Raw genomic sequence first — 21885 nt, forward strand, 5'->3', positions numbered from 1 at the left:
AATTCAATTCAGAGGATATTTCGACACTATGTCCAAGGGTAAACTGCAAATTTCTTTCATAAGTATTGAAATGATGTAAGAAACCCCGAAGTTCAGCTTCCCGACAATTCCAAGTGAAATTACGTCATCCATATAGCGACCCCACTTGACATGTTTTTAAAAATAAGAATTTAATACCCAATTTCCAAGGTACAATTTTTACTCATTAGTAATGATTTGGGGATAAGACCAGTGATTCGGGAATCAATCAAAATTAGTCTCAAAATAAATAATAATATTTCTTTGAATAGGGAATTGGGGGAGTGCTCACTAATTATTTATGCTCAAATTTAATTAAAATGATTTAACAAAATATTTTACTAAACCAATTTATTGTTTAAACACGGGTGGTATAAACACGTATATTTACGCACTATTTTATTAAAAGAGTGTTTTTGCTATATTTTGCAGTAGCTTTGGTTTTTAAATCAGATAAATGTATATCGCGGTTATTTATTTGAAGAGTTCTGTTATCTTAAAAAAAGAGAAAAAAGACGTATAAATCAATATAACCAGATTCCTAATTCCTAATTCTTATTCTTAATTGAGGTCCCTTTGGTCCTGATATCTTAATTGAGGTATCAACAAGGCCTGAAATTTTAAGCAAATCAAGGTAACGAGTTCAAATTTTTCGCGCCAAGAATTGACATATCCCCCCCCCCCAAAATGTACTGTCCTCTCTGAGTTCCCCAAGGTCGTGTCTATTTATCTAGAAATATTCATGCCGATCGGAGTAAAAATATGATTGGCCTATTTTGGGGTTTCATAAGTAGACTTTCTGAGAATTTTTTTCATTTAGGCCCGTCTAGTCTAGTAAGTTGCTAGGCGATCGAAGACAAAACAAGCCTTACGAATTTAACAGATATGTATATATATATATATATATATATATATATATATATATATATATATATATATATATATATATATATACATATATATACATAAATAAATATATATACATATATATATGCATATATTTACATATATATATATATATATATATGTATATATATAAATATATATATATATATATATATATATTATATATATATATATATATATATATATATATATATATATATATATATATATATATATATATATATATACGCGCTATAAGTCTAAACCCTTCTGAGACAATAAAATTTGGTCACACAGTTTCATATGTCACATATCGATACAGCCATTCTTCACAATACTTGGTTTCCATTAAGGTCTACCAGATCCGGCTTAAATACCCTTCTAGTTACAACACTATCAGAGGCGAAACGAATTTTGGGTCCATTATCTGGCGCCACAAACCGATTGACTAAACCTGAACTTAAATTTGCTTTCTGCATAGGGGTCACCCTGGCTAAGAAACGATGAATGTTTTGTCGATCCGATTTGAGCGATAAAAAATTTGAGACCCCATTTAATCCCCCGCGAACCTTTTAGCCTTTGTTCTGGAAGGATCAAAACATTTGAAGTCAAGCAAATGGGCTAAACAATAATATTACAAGTCCTCGCCCATCAGAGAAAAAAGTTTTGACCTCATTTTCGGCTGATTCAATTTTATTTAGATTTTCCCCGTGCAAAGGAAACCTTGAATCAATAGCTTACGGGTATAAGTTTCAGGCTTATAAGAATAAATAAGTGGTCTTTTTTACACGACCTAACATCTAGGAGATAAAGTGTTTTGACACTCTTGTATATTTCCCTACATACAGAAGTACATACTTCTTCCCGAATACTCTCTAAAATTCCAACTCAATTCCCCACCCAGTCCTTCTCAAGGAATTACATATACACTACTTTCAAGCTGGGTGGACACACTGTCATTTAACTTACCTAAGTACTTCCCAATGTATAGACTGACAATTCCACGGGGACCGACACAAACTTTAGGCCCATCAGAGACACACATTTGTTGGCTTTACATCCTTCTAAATATAAAACATGAAGTCCCATGGCCTACACCTCCCCTCACCAAAAAGAGTTTAGATTGATTCCAATAAGTAGTTTGAAAAATGTTGTAGATACGCATGTTGATAACCTATGTTGATAACCTATGTACATGGTCTCCTTCGACTTACATCTGCCACCTGCCATAGTTAAAATTCCAATTGTCCCACCAACATCCCCATAAACCTGGTTACTTACGCTCTACACGAGCACTTCACTAGGAAAAGATTTTAGTCCAATGGGAGTTCATAGGACCATTTTTTTCAACAGTTTGGAGACTGAAAAATTTGTACCTTTCCCCTTAACCCCCTGCCCCAAATCAAGATTCAAAGTTCGCTTGCCGCAGTCACATGACACTCGCTGAATTTTCCACCTTGATCCTCAAAGCCGTGCCCGGGATATTGCACATACGCCACACTTAACCTTGAATAGATCATAGGCTCTATAGGGGCATATAGTGCACAAGTATTTAGACAAATCAGGAAATTTTTTTAGTTCAACCCCTCTATCCCCCTCCCTCCAATTCAAAAATAAAGGTTCGTTTCAACCTGACGACACCACTTGAAACTTTCAAATTCATTCCCGTGCCATTCCAGAGACATCAAAGACGCTCTGAGACGCGTCCCACAATGTCCTATATTTTACCCTGCCACTTGGATATGAATTATTTATCACAAAATTTGAAATTCCGTCCTGCCATTACTTGGAGGTTTTCATTTTTATTTTTTATTATGCGCGTTTTTAAAACACGCTTTTAGCTTTCACTTACAAAGGATGCTGGGAGAGAGAAGGGATTTTAAACCACCGGATAAGGATTTTTGGCCATATGGATTCTAATGGTACTCTTGTTATGCTTCTCAGCATCCCCACTCCAGGATGACGGTGAAAAGTCCTATTTTTTGGTGCCATATGGCTCTTTAAATTGGTGTTATCATGACAAATTTATAAAAGGCAGGTGAATATAAGAATAGGCTTTAAACGAGCCCCTAAACAGCTCTCATTGTTATTCCAGTGCCCCACCAGCGTTGAAGAAAACCAAAGACATTACTTATACACGGTCTAAAATATAATTTTCTCGGATTTCAAAATTAGGGGGGAGGGCACAAAACCATAGGTTTGGTATTTTTTAATATGCTTTTTCCAATATTCCACTTCTTATTTCGATCTACTGCGATTGTCAAGGCGCTCAAATCTCTACTTTTGAAATTCTCGTAAATTTCTTTTGCAGTTTTTACTATTAAAATAAAGTGACATAATATTTACTGATTCCTAAATTAGCTCTAATCGGCAAATTGTTCTCAGTGAATATAATTTTTAAGCGTGTTTTTAAACTTTCAGTTAATATATATTCACTCTTCACTAGATTGCAGCTACTGTCTCAACCATGATTAAGACGAATCCCCGATTTTATTTGCGCTAAATTTTACACAGGAATCTGAAGTCACCTAATGACTCCACTGCTTGGAAAACCAAAGCAATAGTAGAACAGGCCTCACTTTTAATAATTCTTATAGTAATTACTTACAATCGATTGCAATAAGCTATATTGAACGCGGGGCCAGAATGATCACTAAAACCCTATTGGCCAACAAAATAACACTGCTAAACAAGAAACGGAGCTCGAGTCCTGGTGTCACTGGTTATTTGGTTTGGAAAGGGGCTTAACGGCATGACTCTGTAAGCTCAGCCAGAGCCGACCCAGCTCTAAATGAGTACGTGGAGATTTTTGTGAAAAAAACAAGAGAGGCGTCGGATTGATTTGCCCCCAACTACGCATCGCACTCCTGACAAAGGGCCGAAAATCAGGAAAACGGTATCTGCACAACGCAGACCATTGGTCAGGATGCAAAAATGTTGTTTTTAAACGCGGACAAATTAAGAAATAACCGAGCAATGTTTTGAATTGTCTTAAGGTCATTTTTTCTTTTATTTTCAATTAGTTGGTGATGGAGCAATACTTCTTGCTGTGATAGTTACATATTATAGAAACTATAGTTCATCCAACGTTCAAGTCTCCGCTAGAAATTCTATGATTTATGGCAAGAAATATGTAAAAAGTTAAAAATTATTTTTTCTCCATAAAAAAATTTATATTTTTTTCTCCATAAAAAGTTTAAGAATTCGATAGCCAACATCTTCCCTCTATAACTGATCGGATCGTCTAAAAAATATATATTTTAATTTCCCATATTTAAAGTTTTATTCTAAAGACTCAAATAATTAGATTTATTTTTCTTAAATAATGAAAAGCTAAATGATAGCATTCAATATCTAACAGGGTAAAATAATTTTAGATGCAAACAAGGAATGTGATTTTTGTTTCCGTGCTATACACTCACCATATTTTGGGTTTGATCTTTCCTTGGTTTTAACGCTATCTTTTTACTAAACAGGCGGGAAATTGGAATTGAAGGAAACCGGTTTGAAAGTTTTGCCTCAACACTAATTTGCATCTGAAATCCAGATGTTACGGATGAATTACGAAAATTTTTTACGATTGAAGTAAGATGTTGCGCTTTCATCTTTTCTAATTTCATATTGTGTCTGATAGTTTCACCCTCATTGGCCCATCGTAAAAAAAAAATAAAAAATATGATTGGATGTTGAACCAAAGAGTATGGGTAACTTATAAGAATCGAAATTGGGACCAGTGTCACCAATAAAGATCACCAGGACCGTCTGACGTTTGCTATCTTTTAGTGTAATAGTAAAGCAAAATTAGTTGAATCAGTACAATGAGCAACATTAGTGTAGTAATAAGTGTCTGATCTTAGTTTTTGGAAAACAAAACTGTAAAGTTGGAAAAAATGCCAAGAAACGCCAAATGTCAGATGGCATGGCAATCATTTTCCATTGCTACCGCCAGTTTCCATTCTTAATTGCCCATCTTCTTTATGTTGACATAAACCAAGTCACTAAATTACGAACGAGATGAATTATTTGCACAGTGGTAATGCTTAATTTTGTTCATCTAGATATGTGACAATAATATGGCTAGGGCATTATACCCACGGTTCGATTACAAACAAATTCAGCCTTAACATGTTTGCGGTGGCAATCACTCTTGGTTTTACCTCTATGTAAACGGCCACCAAAGACCGTGGATCAAACAGTTCGTGGTAACGAACTGTAGTAAGGAGCGACCCGGCTCAATAGTAACCAAAACTCTAAAAAATTGAACTTTGATACAAACACATACATCAAAAGAATCGCATTTTAATGCTGATTTTAAATATATAAGTTTCATCAAGTTCAGTCTTACCCATCAAAAGTTACGAGCCTGAGAAAATTTGCGTTATTTTAGAAAATAGGGGGAAACGCCCCCTAGAAGTCATAGAATCTTGACGAAAATCACACCATCAGATTCAGCGCATCAGAGAACCCTACTGTAGAAGTTTCAAGCTCCTATCTACAAAAATGTGGAATTTTGTATTTTTTGCCAGAAGGCAGATCACGGATGCGTGTTTATTTGTTTTTTTTTTTTTTTTTTTTTTTTTCCAGGGGTGATCGTATCGACCCAGTTGTCCTAGAATGTTGCAAGAGGGCTCATTCTAACGGAAATGAAAAGTTCTAGTGCCCTTTTTAAGTGACCAAAAAAATTGGAGGGCACCTAGGCCCCCCTCCCACGCTAATTATTTTACCAAAGTCAACAGATCAAAATTCTGAGATAGCCATTTTATTCAGCGTAGTCGAAAAACCTTATAACTATGTCTTTGGGGACGACTTACTCCCCCACAGTCCCCGTGGGAGGGGCAACAAGTTACAAACTTTGACCAGTGCTTACATATAGTAATGGTTATTGGGAAGTGTACAGGCGTTTTCAGGAGGATTTTTTGGTTGGGGGAGGGGTTGAGAAGAGGGGGATATGCTGGGGGAACTTTCCATCGATAGTTTGTCATGGGGGAAGAAAATCTCCATGAAGTGAGAGCAGGATTTACTAGCAGTATTTAAAAAAAAATGAAAAAATAAATATGAAAAAGTTCTTTCAGCTGGAAGTAAGGAGCAGCATTAAAACTTAAAACAAACAGAAATTATTACCCATTTGAGGGGCTCACCTCCTCCTAATACCTCGCTCTTTACGCTAAAGTATTTTTAGTAATTTCAACTATTTATTCAACGGCTTTTGTGATTCTGGGGTCATTCTTAATGAATTGGGACAAAATTTAAGCTTTAGTGTAAAGGGCGAGGATCTGACAAGGGGGGAACCCCCTTATATATGTAATAAAAATATGAGAATACAAAAGTTCTTTACGTAAGCTAATTTATAAGTTACGTAAATCTTTTACTAATAAAAATATTCGTAAAAAATTAAAAATTCTAGTTGCCTTTTTAATTAACCAAAAAATCGGAGGGCAACTAGGCTTCCTCCCCCGCTCTTTTTTTCTCAAAATCATTCGATCAAAATTATGAGAAAGCCATTTAGCCAAAAAAAATGCAAATTTTGTTTTAATTATTCCTCTGCGGAGAGCCAAAATCAAAACATGCATTGATTCAAAAACGTCCAGAAATTAAATTAAAAAAAACAAGTTTTTTTAACTGAAAGTAAGGAGGGACATTAAAACTTAAAACGACCAGAAATTACTTCGTATATGAAAGAGGCTGCTTCCTCATCAACGCCCCGCTCTTTACGCTAAAGTTTTTTACTGTTTGAAAAAGAAGAATTGAGAGAAAGAGTCAAACTTTAGCGTAAAGAGCGAGGCGTTGATGAGGAAGCAGCCTCTTTCATATACGAAGTAATTTCTGGTCGTTTTAAGTTTTAATGTCGCTCCTTACTTTCAGTTAAAAAAACTTGTTTTTTTTATTTAATAGGAATCAAAAACGAATAACTAACCTAGTAATATTGTAGCGTTGCCTGCATTAATACAAAATGAAAACAAGCTTAGTTTTCATTCATATTTTTTTTGTTTTAAGAGGATACTCTATTGTTATTAACTTATTTTATACTGATTTTAAAACAGTCAGGGCTAAGCTAAACGTAAAACATAGGCTAGTACAAAGAAATGTGCGAAATATACCTGTCATACCTATTTCTCAAAATTTATCCCCAGCTCAAAGCGAAGCAAAAGTGAAAAAAGGAATAAGAACAATTAAAATGACATTTCAGGCTACTTTTGCCAACTTTCTATCTACTGGCTTTATGAATTTGTTGGGTAGCTCTAAAATGGCTTTCACACTACGCACTTAATTTTCTATGTTAAGTTGTAAGTTATGTCAAGCATAAGTTTTCACACTATAACAAGTCCTATGACACTAGGCTGATAGAAATAAATAAAACTGTAATAATAAGTGTTCTAAAATCATCATAATCATTTAAAGCAAACAATTTAAAATTTAAAAATGTGGAATATAAATGAAGATTTATCCTCAGATTAATCATGAAAGGCTTTCTAGAAAAAGTTTATCTATTTGTTTTCAAAATGAATTAATTTATTGTCCAGAAATTCAATTTTACGCTACTATGTTAAACTTTACATAATGTAACGCATTCTTAGATAAAATGAAATTCTACGCTGAGTTCAAGTCAGCTCAGCATTGTATACATTATAGACAAAATTGCTTCGAGAATTACACAACATAATATAATCTTTAGTTAGAACAGTGTGAAATGTTTTACAACCTTGCGCGAAAGAAATTTAAATGGCACTAGCCACTATTTTTTTGTCAGGTAAACACTCTATTTGCTCTCATTAGCGTCTAATATCCTTTGGTGGATCACATACGGTAAAGTAACCGGTGTCGTCAATCGGGAGAAGAGTCAAGATTTTTACCCCTCCCCAGATTTTAAAAAATACACTTTTGTTGCTATTTTTTTTTAAAACAAGAGCTAAGAGCTCATATGACACTTGTGATGAGGCTGGAAGAGCCAAGAGCTCATATGGTATGAGCTCTAGCAAACTTCTAATAATCAATCGATTAATTTAAATGGAAAATCAGAGGCTTAATGCCGGTCGGGATTTAAAATAAGAGCTCTGAGTCACGAGGTCCTTCTAAATATCAAAATTCATTAAAATCCGATCACCCCCTTATAAGTTAAAAATACCTATTTTTTTCTATTTTTTCTGATTTAACCACCACCACCCCAGATGGTCGAATCGGGTAAACGACAATTTATAATTTAACCTGGTCTTGTTCCTGACCCGCCTGCCAAATTTCATCGTCCTAGCTTACCTGGAAGTGCCTAAACTAGCAAAACCGAGACCAACAGGATTTACGATTGCTATATGTCCCTTGGTAGATACCAAGTGCCATAAAAATGAACTTTCTGAATTTAATTGACATAGTTGAAGAAAACAAGTAAATTACCCCTTCCCCCGATTTTCAAAGACACGTGTTGTTTACCCTTCCTAATTTTCATATAAATAAATATAAACATATTCTGAATCAATCAGTATTGATTTTTTCAGTATTCCTAATTTCCATATAAATAAATATAAACATATTCTGAATCAATCAGTATTGATTCAGAGTTCAAGGTATGAGGACCTATTTTTGGATTGAACCTGTAACTAATATTTGGTAAAGGATTATCGTCACTACCTGACCCGTAGCCAATATATTCATAATAACTAATTCAGTGACCAAATGAATTATAAAGAAGCGGATTATTTTGAAACTTGAGTAAAAATTCCCTTGGGAACTGTGAATTCTCTTATTGATATTTTCATGGCTTATATATCATAGCTCAGGATTAATCAGTTGCGAAAATAATTATAATTTCTGATATTATAGACAATTATATTACGATAAAGGTGAGAGGTGAATAGAAAGGTGTTAAGAAGTAAAGAAGAAGTCAAGATTATCTTGATCAGATCCATATCTACAACCAGCATTGTTTTTACTCTGATAGAGGAAAGTCTTGTCTTGTCTATTTTATAAAACCAAGAAACAAAGGCTAGTTTACTGTACCCATTATATTGTCCTTTTTCTTGTTAAACTCTCACGAAGTAAATTATAAAAATGACCCGAACAACCAGAATCAGGCAAGCAACAAATTCTTACAGTCCAGCCTTCAGTGCTACAAACAGGGGCAAAAATCCCTCAAATAGCACCACATCACACCAGACAGTGGATGGGAACCCAGTTGATTCGAGAAAGGACCCAAACCCCTCATCTACTTTACCTGGTAGACCGATACCCAAACTCTCTGCTGAGTCCCAGGTGCTGTATGATTTGATTACAAGAATTGATATTTCAGTCCGACAGATTTCATCTGAAATAGCTCTGCTACGAACTGAGCTTGCCCAGAAGCCTAGCTATGAAGAAATGCATAAATATGTAGATGGTGCATTTCTGGACCTTAACTCTCGGTTGCAGAAAATTGAAGAAAAATACACCCAGACTTCCCAGCAGACTGATGAGATACGAGAAATGGTAAGGGAAGAAACCTTCTGCCATAATGAAGCACAACGGAGAAAAATGAACATTATTGTAAAAAATTTACCGGAACAAGAAGGAGTTGATGATGTAACTCAAGTGAAGCAAATAATTCAAAACCAGCTTCAACTTCCAGTGCCAACAATATTAAAGGCAACCAGGCTGGGGGAGAAAAAACCAACCACTCAGAACTCTGTTTCAAGATACCAGCCCCTTTTAATTCAGCTGCCAGAATCAGAAATTGCTCTGAAAATACAGATTGTACAAATGTCTTATGTGAAAAGATAAAGCCTACAAACATTCTTTCGCAATGATGTACCCAAACGGTTTAGAACAGCTGGTAGTATTAGTGAACCTCTCTCAAGAGGACCAAAAAACTAATTGAGCATAAGACCATGAGCAGCAGCTCTATTGCTGACAAAGGGAAAGTAAACCCGGCTAGGAAAGTGTTTGCCAATAACCCTGGTACGATTCGTCACTCCTACTCATTTCCTAGAATCCTTCTTGCGAATGCAAGGTCACTAGTAAATAAAATGGAGGAACTACAAATTATTCTTGGCAAAAACCATATTGATATTGCTTGCCTTACAGAAACATGGTCTGCTACAGAAGATTCTTGCTCAATTCCTAATTATGACTCCCATTTTAAGCCCAGATTGAACAAAGATGGTATTCCTCTATCTCATGGTGGAGGAGTTGCTTTTTTTTGTAAGTACCCTCCCTTATCGGATTCTATCATTTTCTGAAATAGAGAACAACTCCAAAACTGAAGTTTTATGGCTCTGGACCAGATCCAAAAACCTCCCAAAAGACGTATCTTGCATGATTTTTTGTATTATTTATTACCCTCCCCGTAGTGGATTTAAGAAGGAGCTGACGGCATATCTGCAACTTTATACTGACAGAATTCGCCACAAGTACCCCTATGCTGCAATTACATTATGTGGTGATTTTAATGAGCTAGACCAAAAGTGGCTTAGCGCTGCTCTTAGTCTTGACCAGGTAGTCAAGTCACCTACACGCAGTGATAAAACCCTAGACTTGATTTTTACCAACATTGAAGATTACTACCGTGCCCTGAAAATAGCCCCTCCATTAGGGGCAAGTGACCTTCTATGCATCTTTTGGACCCCTTTATCATCCTTTCCCCCTAAACCATTGATCAGTTATTCATATAGACCCATTACTGACGAGAAGATTGCCCATTTCAAAGTAAAACTTAGCTCCAAATCCTGGGCCAATATCCTATGTCTTACCAATGGTGATGAAATGGCTTCTAAGTTTTCAGCTGAACTTTTCCAGTTATACTGTGACACCTTTCCAGTGAAAAAAGTCAATTACAAATCCAATTGTAAACCACGGATAAATAAAAAAATTTTGTGCCTAATAAATGAACGTGATAGACTCTTTAAAGAAGGATTTTTCCAGGAATCTCGAAAACTTCGAAACATTGTTTTTAGTGAAATTCGTAAAGCAAGAAAAGAGCATGGTGCTCACGTGCTCAATAAGTTACTGTATTCTAACCCTAAGAATTTCCACAAATGTATCCAAGATCTCATGGGAAAGGTCTCTTCTAAGTTTCTCTTACTGGATAGTAATGGCAACCCAGTGAGTGCAGACATCATAACGATTATTTTACTTCAACTTGTAAAACTCACCCGCCACTCCAAAATATGCCGGCCAACAGTGCAGTGAGTGACATTCCTGTGATTGGAATACATCAGACCCAGCTTAAACTCGAAAATCTTGATACAAATAAGTCAGTTTACCCGGGTGATATCCCTACCAAATTGATTGTGAAATGTGCCCATTATTTAAGTGTACCTCTAACTGCAATTTTTAACCAATGTTTTGTAGATGGTATTTTTCCAGTGTGTTTTAAACGAGCTATTATATCACCTATACCGAAAAACAAGACCCCAAAAGTCCCCTCTGACTTAAGACCAATATCAAAAACCTCTATTTTCTCTAAAATTTTTGAAAGTTTTATTCACAATTTCCTCTTTGATGATATTCAAGATAAAATTAACCCAAATCAGTTTGGCTTTAGGCCGAATCATAGCACCACCCATTGTTTATGTTATATACTTGACACTGTTTTCAAACATCTTGAGTTAAGTAGTTCCTACGTTGAGGCTGTTTTTGCTGATATTAGTAAAGCCTTTGACAACTTGGATCATCAGACAGTTATTGATAATGCAAGGGCTTTAGGTGTCAGAGATTTTGTTTTACGCATAGTAGCTAGTTTTTTATCTGGTCGTGAGCAATGTGTAGTCCTCCCTAACGGAGATTCATCAGGTTTTACCTCGATTTCCTGTGGAGCACCCCAAGGGACTAAATTGGGTCCTTTAGCATTCTTAATTGTTTTTAACAATGTCTTACCAAACTTTAACAACACTTTTGAATTTGCGGATGATTTGACATTACTTAACCTTTGTCAAACCTCAAACACATTGGGCGTTAAACTTGACTCACTCATTAACAACTTAAAGAATGATCTTGCCGATGTTAAACTCAATCTGAGCATATCGAAAAGCAGTTTAATGCTATTCTCCTTTTTAAAAAATATACCCCCAATCAATAATTACCTTTGCATCCCAAATTTAAACATGGTTAAGCTACTTGGTGTGCACTTGGACAATGACCTTAAATGGAAATCTCACTCTTTTCACTTATTTAAAACAGGTGGTTTTCTCCTTAGGTCTTTCTCCCTTCTTAAACGGTTCTCCATATCAATCCAGAACCTTAAAATAATTTATTGTTCTTATATAAGACCTTGTCTTGAATATGCTTGCCCTGTCTGGCACCCTGGACTGACCAAATCCCAATGTTCTAAAATTGAAAGCATTCAAAAAAGAGCTATAAAAATTATACTGGGGACTTCCTATAATACTTATGATGAAGGTTTGGCTAGACTTGAACTCACTACATTGGAATCACAAGGTCACTTCTTTACCATGAACTTCGGGCACAAGTGCCTTAGTTCTGACTATCATCGACGTCTTCTAACCCCCTTCAAAAAAAACCCCAATCCTTCCCAATACAAGACTCAATGCTCGTAGAGCTCCAAATACTCAACTTAAAGCCTGAGACTAATAAGCAATAATATAGTCAGGATGGACTGATTGGCAGTAATTATGAAACAAAGAGCACTGGAACAGCAGAAACATCTTGGCTAATGCACAAATTTAAAACTAATGTATGCTATCACTGCCACTACAAATTCATTACACAGTCAAGTCATCTATTTCAGAAATATGAGCAACCAGTTCTCTTGCATTGTACTTTATTAAAAACTTCCACTTGTCTTCACCTATATAGAGACTTACAACTATTTTTTTTTTTTAATTTCATGACATGTGGGCCATTCTTTTCAGTCCATTTAAACCACTCTTTTCATAAATAGTTCATCACCACACCCAAAACTCATCACCTCATCATTTATCATTAAAAAATCCCCAATTTGTTTATTACCTAAAATAGTGCCCAAAAGATTTAGTCTCAGGCCCTCAGCATCTATCTCCCATACTCTCTAATATAGATTAATAAAGCTCACTGCAGGGCCAGGCAGTCTCTCATTCGCCTCAATCTGTTCACAATCTGTCCTCACGAAGATTACTCCCAGCTATCAGCCAGGTGCCCCTGAATTCTAGTTAAACGTAAGACATCCCCAGTTATTAGCCAAATGTCCAGGTTAAGGAGACCCCTACAGATACCAAGTCAGATGGTTTTTCTCAGCATCATGTAAGGACATGAGAGAAACACAGTCAGCACTATGGAAGCTAGTTATATAAGACATAAAAAAGATAATAAACAAACGAAACAAAAAGGAAAGACGAAAAAACCAACATGAAAGGGTACATTAAGCATAAATAAAATTCAAAGCAACAAAGTGCAAAAAATGAATTAAAATATGATACAGCCATTGGAGGGAAAATTATGAACGTTGGATGTGATTTCTGTCAGTGCCTACTTGCGGAGCCCCCAAACAATAGTAGGGAAACACCTGATTTGTCAGGAAAACAAATTATCACTGGAAGCGTTTGAAAAATGTCATTAAAAAAAAATATACAGGTACCCTGAACATGAAGCATTCGTAAAACATATCTCGGAACTGGTAAACGACAATTTTCCAAGAAATGACTTTTATGCGTTTTTTAGACTTTTAGTTATTATTCGCACGATTCACACTTTACTTATACTTCGTAACCAGCAACTGTCATAGAGTCAGAAATTATACGCCTTACTTTATTTCGTGTTGTATAAAGCCATGGTTCTTTTTTCATGTTCAAGATAAAGCCGCTTTTCAACCTCAGATTTAAGTCGCAGTTTTACGTATCGTTGCAGAAAAATTCCCATAAGAACATTAAATAAAAATTTCTTTATAATTTTTTTTTTATATTTTATAAGTAATAAGTAATTCTTTTTAGTTCTGCCACACATATAATACAAATATAACGTTTTAAATATCCAAATAAAATGCTGAAAATATAAGGAAACGGACCGAGTCTGTTGATTTTTTAATTGAAAAGGGAATAGTTGTGGGAAAAGTCAGGTTAGATTTCGTATATGTCTCTCCCTGTGTGCGCGAAGTTTTTTTTTTCAAATCGAGGTCGAGGCCGAAGGCCCAATGACAAAAATAATGACAAATATATAAATATATGAAAAAATATAATAAATATAATATAAATAATAAATATAAAAAATGACAAAATAACCAATGTCTCTTTCTTCAGCTTCTTTGGTCAAAACCTGAAATCTATTAATTTATATTAATAATTTAGCAAAAGAATAAATTTCCTTTGAAATTGATATTGCAGTAAAATTAACAGAGAAAAAAACTTACATAGGTCTTCCATTTTCATCAAATTCAATAGTGGAAGTTTTCTTTTCAGACTTTTCGATTAACATTTCCCTGTATGTTGTTAGCCTTTCTTCAATCTCTTCATCACCATACCTAAAAATAATATTGGCCCTTAAAAAAAGCTAAACTAAATAGACCTAACCATGCCTAAAAATAAAAGACCAGGCCACCCCCCCCCCAAATAAAAAATTTAGATAATAATAAATTGAATAGTAACTGTTGATGAAACTAGTATATGGAAAAGTTCATACCCAAATTCTACTTCAACGAAAACTGAACCATTTTTTTTCTTTTGTTCAGTTCTGCTTGTATAGATTAAAAAAGATAGAATTTTAAAAGCCAATGACTCAGTTTGTTTGGTGGGAGGTAAAAACAACAACTTCTTGTAAAAAGTTTCTGTGCATCTTTCTATGCAAATTCTATGCACAGTTTCTCCTTTATAAGGCAATTACTCATCCTAGAATTTTTGTCTGCCCCCTCCCATACTAGATTTTGAAAAAATGCTCTCTTGATATTTTCATTGAATTTTTTTTTACATTGTTTTCGAAAAATAGTCTTGTTTGCGCATTCTCATTGAAAACATAGAAAAAGGAACAAAACTGCCACCCTAGATCTGAAAAATTATTTTGCCTCCTACTCCCCCACCCCTATATTTTTGTGAATTCAAGCCCCTGTCCTTGTGATCTTGCAAATTCAGCTACTGGTCAATTGGAATACAAGTCCCTGTATTTCAATTAATATTGTAGCTCTTGCACTGTAGAAATGTGAGACTGCCTTTCATCATGATATTCGCAGTCTTTGAGTTCATCTTTAACAGAGGCCTGCTGCTAGAAAACTGGATACCCAAGAGTCTGATATCAACTTTTACCCGTTTCAAATTTGGCAAACAAGAATTAGTATTTACAATGTAGAAATGTTTGATAGGCTGAAAGCCAACAACAAACATTTTGGTACTTATGTATTATACAAGAAACACTCAAGAATTTGGATTGCAAACATACACATTACCCATTTTTCACATAACACTTTACTTAACTATTTCAGGAATTCAGTTTTTCAGGTATTCAGTCCCTGCAGAGAAGTCCAGCAAACAATTGGTTGGACTCCAGTTAAGACTGTTAAATGTCTTTGAATTATCCTAGTCAATATCAAGCATAGCAAGTGTGATTGCAGCTGCAAGTGAGGGTCTGCTAACTTTGAATTTGCCTTGAAAAAAGGAATTAATTATGATCTGATCAGGAAGTTCTTTTAATATTCCAATCATAATAACTTGGAAAGTTGGTTTCATAAACACTACAAAATTAAACATTTGAAAATATTTTACAAACCAAATATAAAAGAAAACTTGTTTTTATAAACGTAAAAATTTATGTTTTTGTAAATGAGAATAGCCATAAAATTTGTACAAATAGAATGGCCTAATGGTCAATACATGATTTTTATATGTCAATTGACCAACATCCCTTTTAGAATGACTTGGCTGATATTTGTTTTGGAATTTTTTTCATCTGTCTGTAAGCACACTTGGCAGAGTATGATGACCCTTTGAGTCATCATATAGAATGATCAATTATCCTAATGATTATCCTCTGATATGCCTGATATTAGTGAGGAGCACCCTGAAACTAAAAGGAAGGTTCTCTCAGCCCTCTCTCAGTTTCAAGTCTCTCAGTTTAGCAGGTGAATTATATATATCTTGAACAGCTTTAAAACACTTACCCTTGTTCTTCTAAAACTTCTCTAAGCTCTAAACACTTCAGTTCTAGCTTCCTCTTTCTCTCATGCTCAAGTATTTCCTTATTTGGTTGCCTATTTGCAAAGGAGGCATCATTTTTTGCTAAGTCTGCCTCATTCTTGTAACGAACCTTCTCTTTCTTCTCATGAACAAATGCAAGATTTCTTTGAACATAGCCATTTGTCCCGGATCCACGGGCTGTTTCTAATCCAATTCCATTGTACATAGTGAGATATAAATTACTTCCTTTTCCTGATTTGAAAAATAAGCTTTATTATGATTTAATACTTGTATTTTTCATTATGTATGAAAACAAGAAAGGAAATAATAAACAAAAAGAGAAAAATAAAATAGGTGAAAAACGAGGATTTTCTCAGTCAGTAGCAAAATATGAATATGAAAATCAAGCAAATATTTTGACAAGGACCTCTGCCAAGTCATCCTCAGTTCTAAAAAAAAAAAAAAAAAAAAAAAAAAAAAAAAAAAAAAAAAAAAAAAAAAAAAAAAAAAAAAAAAAAAAATAAGAGAAAGGAAAAAAAAACAACAACAAAATCTAACCTTCTTAAGTGAACTCTACAAGAGGAGAAAAGACACTGAATAAAACAACAAAAGCCAACTTGAGATCAATGAAAGAGAAGTTACCAATTAGATTGAATAAGTATCCTTTGCCTTGCAACAAATTTTGCCTGTCTACAATTTCAATTTTCATTAGATATGCAGACAGGCTGTCTTAAATTAGACTGGGCAAAAATATTCATAGAGTCTTTTAATATTAAGTTGTTATAAATTGGGCTTAAGGAAATAGCTCGTGTCTCTATTTATAGCCAAATTTCTCTTTTTATGTTTTTTTGTCAATTGCGTCTTTAAATGATTTCAGTATGCCACTTATGGTAAATATTAAAGTTGCCTCTTCAAAAAGAACTAAATGGTCAGGATTTTTGTATATATGCTGGGCCATAGCTGAATCAAAGTTTGGCTAATGCAGCTCGTTTCCAAACTAGCTGGGGCCAGGCAGCTTCGCCAGCTGGCCCCAGCTTGCAGCAGGCTTCTATATATGGATTATCATTGTCCCTTGTATTCTAACCGCAGACAATTTGCTGTCTTTTCATATTGCAGTTTTCTCAAAGATATTTGATTATTAAAGCAAATCCAATTCATAACAATAATTTCTACAAAGCTTCAAACTTTTGGTTTTCTTTTTTAAGGTTTTTGAATTGATTTAATCCATTGTCAATATATATTCAAATGTTTATGTAATTACCAGTTTTTTACCCTTTAAACAGTTTAATATAATTTAATAAGAGCCTCAATTTTCACTTTTGCAAATTACTCAAATGAAAGCTTCCTTATATTGCAAAATAGTTTATTACAATTTCACTTTATTGCAATTTTATTGTAATTTAATTATTGTAATGTAGATCGGATCTAGAAACTTCTACAGTAGGAATTGCTCATATAATGAATCTAATAAAGCTATTTTTGCTATACTGCTTGCTTTTTTGGGGGTGTTTGCAACAGGTTGAAAACCCCTGTCAGGCATTGCTTTAGTGCTATGCATCAAATATTTTTGCAATTACCAGTCTTTTACTCTTTAAACAGCTTAATATAATTTAATAAGAGCCTCAATTTTCACTTTTGCAAATTACTGAAATGAAAGCTTCCTTATTTTATTACTATTATTACTAACCTCCTCCTCCTAATTTAAAGTGGATATGTCTGCATTAGGGTCTATCTAGAGACATGTCACCAAAATCGACGAGAGATATAATTCATTTAATGCCAACATTCTAAAGGAATGTCACAAAACTTAGTAAGAAATGTGATCCAGGTTGCAATAGTAGCTAGCAAACTAGTAAGAGATGATCATGGCCCATACTAAGAAATGAAACAGCCAATAGCTTTTAAAAATGGTGTTAGATCAAAACACAAAGCATATTATTAAAACTGCCTTGTCCAAACCCTTATAAGGGAAAGTTACAGTAGCTTGGCTTGAACAGCAAGGAAAATCCTTTGGCTTGGAAAACTACAAGAGTGGATGTAGTCACAATATTTTGTATAGACAGCATATTTGTTTTTTCTTTCTTTTTTTTCCTCTGCAGTTAGTGGGGCACTTGAACATAATAGAGAGCTGTTTAATGGCTCATTTTAATGGAAATCTCTGTATTTAAAAACCTTGTGAAATAGACAAAACAATGTTAAATATAAAATATTTTTTTAGAAAAAAAGCTGCATTTTCATGTACAAGATTGATTTAATGTCTTACAATCTTGTTACAGATCTAATAGACAAGGGAATTTCTGTTGATGTTGCCCTCTTTGACCTAGCCAAAGAATTTGGTAGGGTCTGACACAGGAGACTGATTGTCAAGTTACATGCTGCAGAAATAAACAACTAAGTTTTTTTCCAGATTTGTGGGGAAATGGATGTGTGATATCCACACCTGAAAGTAAAGCAGAAGTCTTGAACAAACAATTTTCCTTAGTATTTCTTGATGGTCAGAATGTTCCACCCCCTGCACTCTCTTCTTACCCTATCACTACTGCTATGCCAGATATATAAGTAACTGAATGCATGGTGAATAAGAAACTTGCTTCAATTAAGGTAAATAAATCTAAGGGTCTTGACAATATTCATCCTTGGCTTCTCAAACATACCATAGATATCCTAGCTGCACCATTAGCTGTAATCTTCAAAAAAAAATCGCTGCTACACAACTTCCAGTGGATTGGAAAAAAGCATACATAGCTCCGCTTTTCAAAAAGAGAAAAAGAAATTCTGCAGCAAATTACAAGCCAATCAGTATTACCTCTTCTGTTGTCAAAGCAATTGAACGAATAGCTACTGATGCTATTATTAAACATCTGGAAAAGAATAGCATGCTTCACCATTCTCAACATGGTTTCCAAAGTGGTAGATCTGTTGACACAAATTTACTGCAGTCTCACAATCCTGTTACAGATCTAATAGACACGGGAATTCCTATTGACGTTGCCCTCTTTGACCTAGCCAAAGCCTTTGATAGGGTCTGCCACAGGAGACATATTGTCAAGTTACATGCTGCAGACATAAACAATCAAGTTGTTGGGTGGATTAAGGCATTGCTTGCTGAAAGGACTCAACAGGTCAGAATATTCACATCACATGGAATGCTGATTTATTCCAATTCATTGCTAGTCAAGAGTGGTGTGCTGCAAGGTACTATACTTGGTCCTACCCTCTTCAATACTTTTATTAATGACGCCCCTAGTGTAGTACACAATTATTTAACTTTATATGCAGATGATTCCAAACTTATTGGTGGTATCAGAAATCAATTTGATGCAGATATTTTTCAATGCAATATTGCATTGTCTTTAATTCTTCAAGGAACCCACAAGGAGGAAACCCTCAGATTGCTCCAAGCTGCAATTTAAGGTAAGTTGTTGGCAGGATTAAAGCATTTCTTGCTGAAAGGACTCAACAGGTCAGAATATTCACATCTCATGGAATGAGATGAATTTACTCCAATTCATTGCTAGTCAAGAGTGGTGTGCTTCAAGGTACTATTCTTTGCCCTGCCCTCTTCAATATTTTTATTAATGATGCCCCTTGTGTAGTACAAAATTATTTAACTTTATATACAAGTGATTCCAAACTTACTGGTGACATCAGAAACCAACTTGATGTAAGATCCACATCTAAATGCCATGTTCTTCATTATGAAGGAAATAACTTACATTTCAGGTACACTCTCAATGACCTACCACTTGAGGCTGTTCCCAAGGATAGAGATCTGGGTGTCTTGGTTGATGAGAAACTTAAATTTGATTCTCATGCTGCTTCATCAGCTAACCAGGCCCTTGGAAGAATAAAGAGATTTATCAGCAGCTGCTCTCCAGGAGTCATAACAACCCTGTCTAAAGCTCTTATTCAACCTAAACTTGAAGTTGGCATGACATTTGTAACCTCTTTTTACAATAAAGACAAATTTACCCAAGAAGCAGCCCAAAGGTGAGCAACAAAATTGATTAGCAAATTCCAAACAGTCCTCTATTGTGAACATCTTGTTGCCTTAATCTACCAAGCCCAAAATATAGGTGCAAACATTGGGATGTCATAACTGCTTTCAAACTTATATCAACAATCATTGTCTCTAATTTATTCTTGTTTGCCATCACCAATTCTACCAGATGTCACTCAAAGAAACTGTCTAAGATGTCATGAAGACTCTACCAGAGAAATCAGTTCTTTTCAAACAGAGTCACAAGCCTTTGAATACACTGTCAGAATATGCTGTCTCTGCAACTTGTCTTGACACTTACAAATCAAAAGTGGATGCAGAATGGAGCAATGCTGAGTGGAAATATGATTGGGCAGCCTACAAGTCTTCAACTTGTCTTTAATTCTTCATGGAGCCTACAAGGAGGAAATCCTTAGATTGTTCCAAGCTGTAATTTAAGGTAATGATGTCATAATTGTAGGTAGTAACCATATATGACCTTAAAAGTGATCACATAAACAAGATCCACAGGACATAAAACAGCTATGACATCTGGCCAACAAAGTAGCATTTTCACAATCCACAGAGAAGGCAATAAGCCCCAATGATTAATTTTGTTCTTGTAATCACACCTAGTAGTTCAATTACTTCATCAAAGTTTACAAAGTACACACTAGCAAATACAATTCTCTTGTGGATAAACCTACCATCCAGCCTAAAGTATCTGTAATACATGTGATTGCAGCAAACTTTTCTGCTTCTGAGGTCACCAGAACGCTGATGACAAGCAAATACTACTCTATAGTTTCTAATGCTAGGCAAATTATACTGAGGCTAGAAGCTTAAAAGCCTTATAATGAAGTGCTGGGAGCCTATATAACAGCTAATTCCTCAATCTTCATAGGTGTTGGAAAAGAAATAACTGATTTCAGTTGTAATCAAGATATACATATCTATAATTTTTCATCCACAGCAGATGCACTTGGCATTGTTTGTGGCTAGAGAACAAAATAATCACTTGTAGCCCAATAACCCAAATGGCAATAGGACTAGGCTACAAAAGATTTCTTCCATAAAGTTCTAGATGTCTTCTAAGAGAATTTCTACACTGCATACCCAATTACATGATTGATAGCCAACTCACTGATCACTATAACTGTAAAAAGAACCACTTTATTTTCTGGGAGAACAGTAGCCTATTGAATGGCAGCCTGGCAGTCACATGCATTCTGAAGCTGTGATATTAGTATTACCCTAAATCATATCCCAAAAAGAAACAGAGAAGTGCTTCTACATTGTAATGTAAGTGTTTTAGGCTAATAACTGGTAAAACTCTAGTTAATTGACTTCTTGCTATCTCAGAAAGGGTTTAGGTTAGGAAAATGAAACTTTCAGGGATGAATCTACAGACTAAATTATGTCCTGGGAAGGTATTTTGAAGCAACTATCTCTACTCCTTCTCTCTCTAGAGGGCCCTGACCTTTGATGACCTTTAAAAATATGTGTGTTATGAAAGTGAAACCTTGCAAAATAGATCTTCTGCTTAATTGAAGTAGAACAAAATTGTATTCAGCTTCATAGCTTTGATCAATTCTATTTTATAAGGTCTTAAAGATATGCAAATACATTTCTTAAATTTTGAAAAAAAAACATTGATATGGCTCAAAATTCTACTCAAATAACAGGAATTGCATTTTCAGAACTAAAGGCAGAGAAAAAGCAACTAGTAGCTGAACATTCAAGCAAAATGTTGTTTTGTCAAAATTTCAATAGATATAGACCTGTCATGTAGGTAAATTTCAGGGCCCTCTAGAGGGAGAAGGAGTTGAGGTTGATACTTCAAAATACCTTCCCAGGACATACTTTAGTCTGTAGATTCATCCCTGAAAGTTTCATTTTCCTAAATTAACCCCTTTATGAGAAAGCAAGAAGTCAATTAACTAGAAT

At 34.8% G+C, this 21885-nt stretch overlaps 1 protein-coding gene across 1 annotated transcript in view; it reads right to left on the reverse strand.

The window, feature by feature from the left end:
* The window catches only part of LOC136026080 (serine/arginine repetitive matrix protein 2-like), a 77509-nt gene that overhangs the window by 55168 nt on the left and 456 nt on the right, over positions 1-21885 (reverse strand). Inside the window, exons 2-3 of the mRNA XM_065702275.1 lie at positions 15944-16211; positions 14207-14317 (exon numbers count right to left, since the gene is read on the reverse strand). Coding sequence (XP_065558347.1) covers positions 14207-14317; positions 15944-16185 — 353 coding nt within the window. The 5' untranslated portion in view covers positions 16186-16211. The remainder of the gene's footprint in view (positions 1-14206; positions 14318-15943; positions 16212-21885) is intronic.

This window comes from Artemia franciscana, chromosome 4, assembly GCF_032884065.1.
Source record: "Artemia franciscana chromosome 4, ASM3288406v1, whole genome shotgun sequence".
NCBI classification, from domain to species: domain Eukaryota; kingdom Metazoa; phylum Arthropoda; class Branchiopoda; order Anostraca; family Artemiidae; genus Artemia; species Artemia franciscana.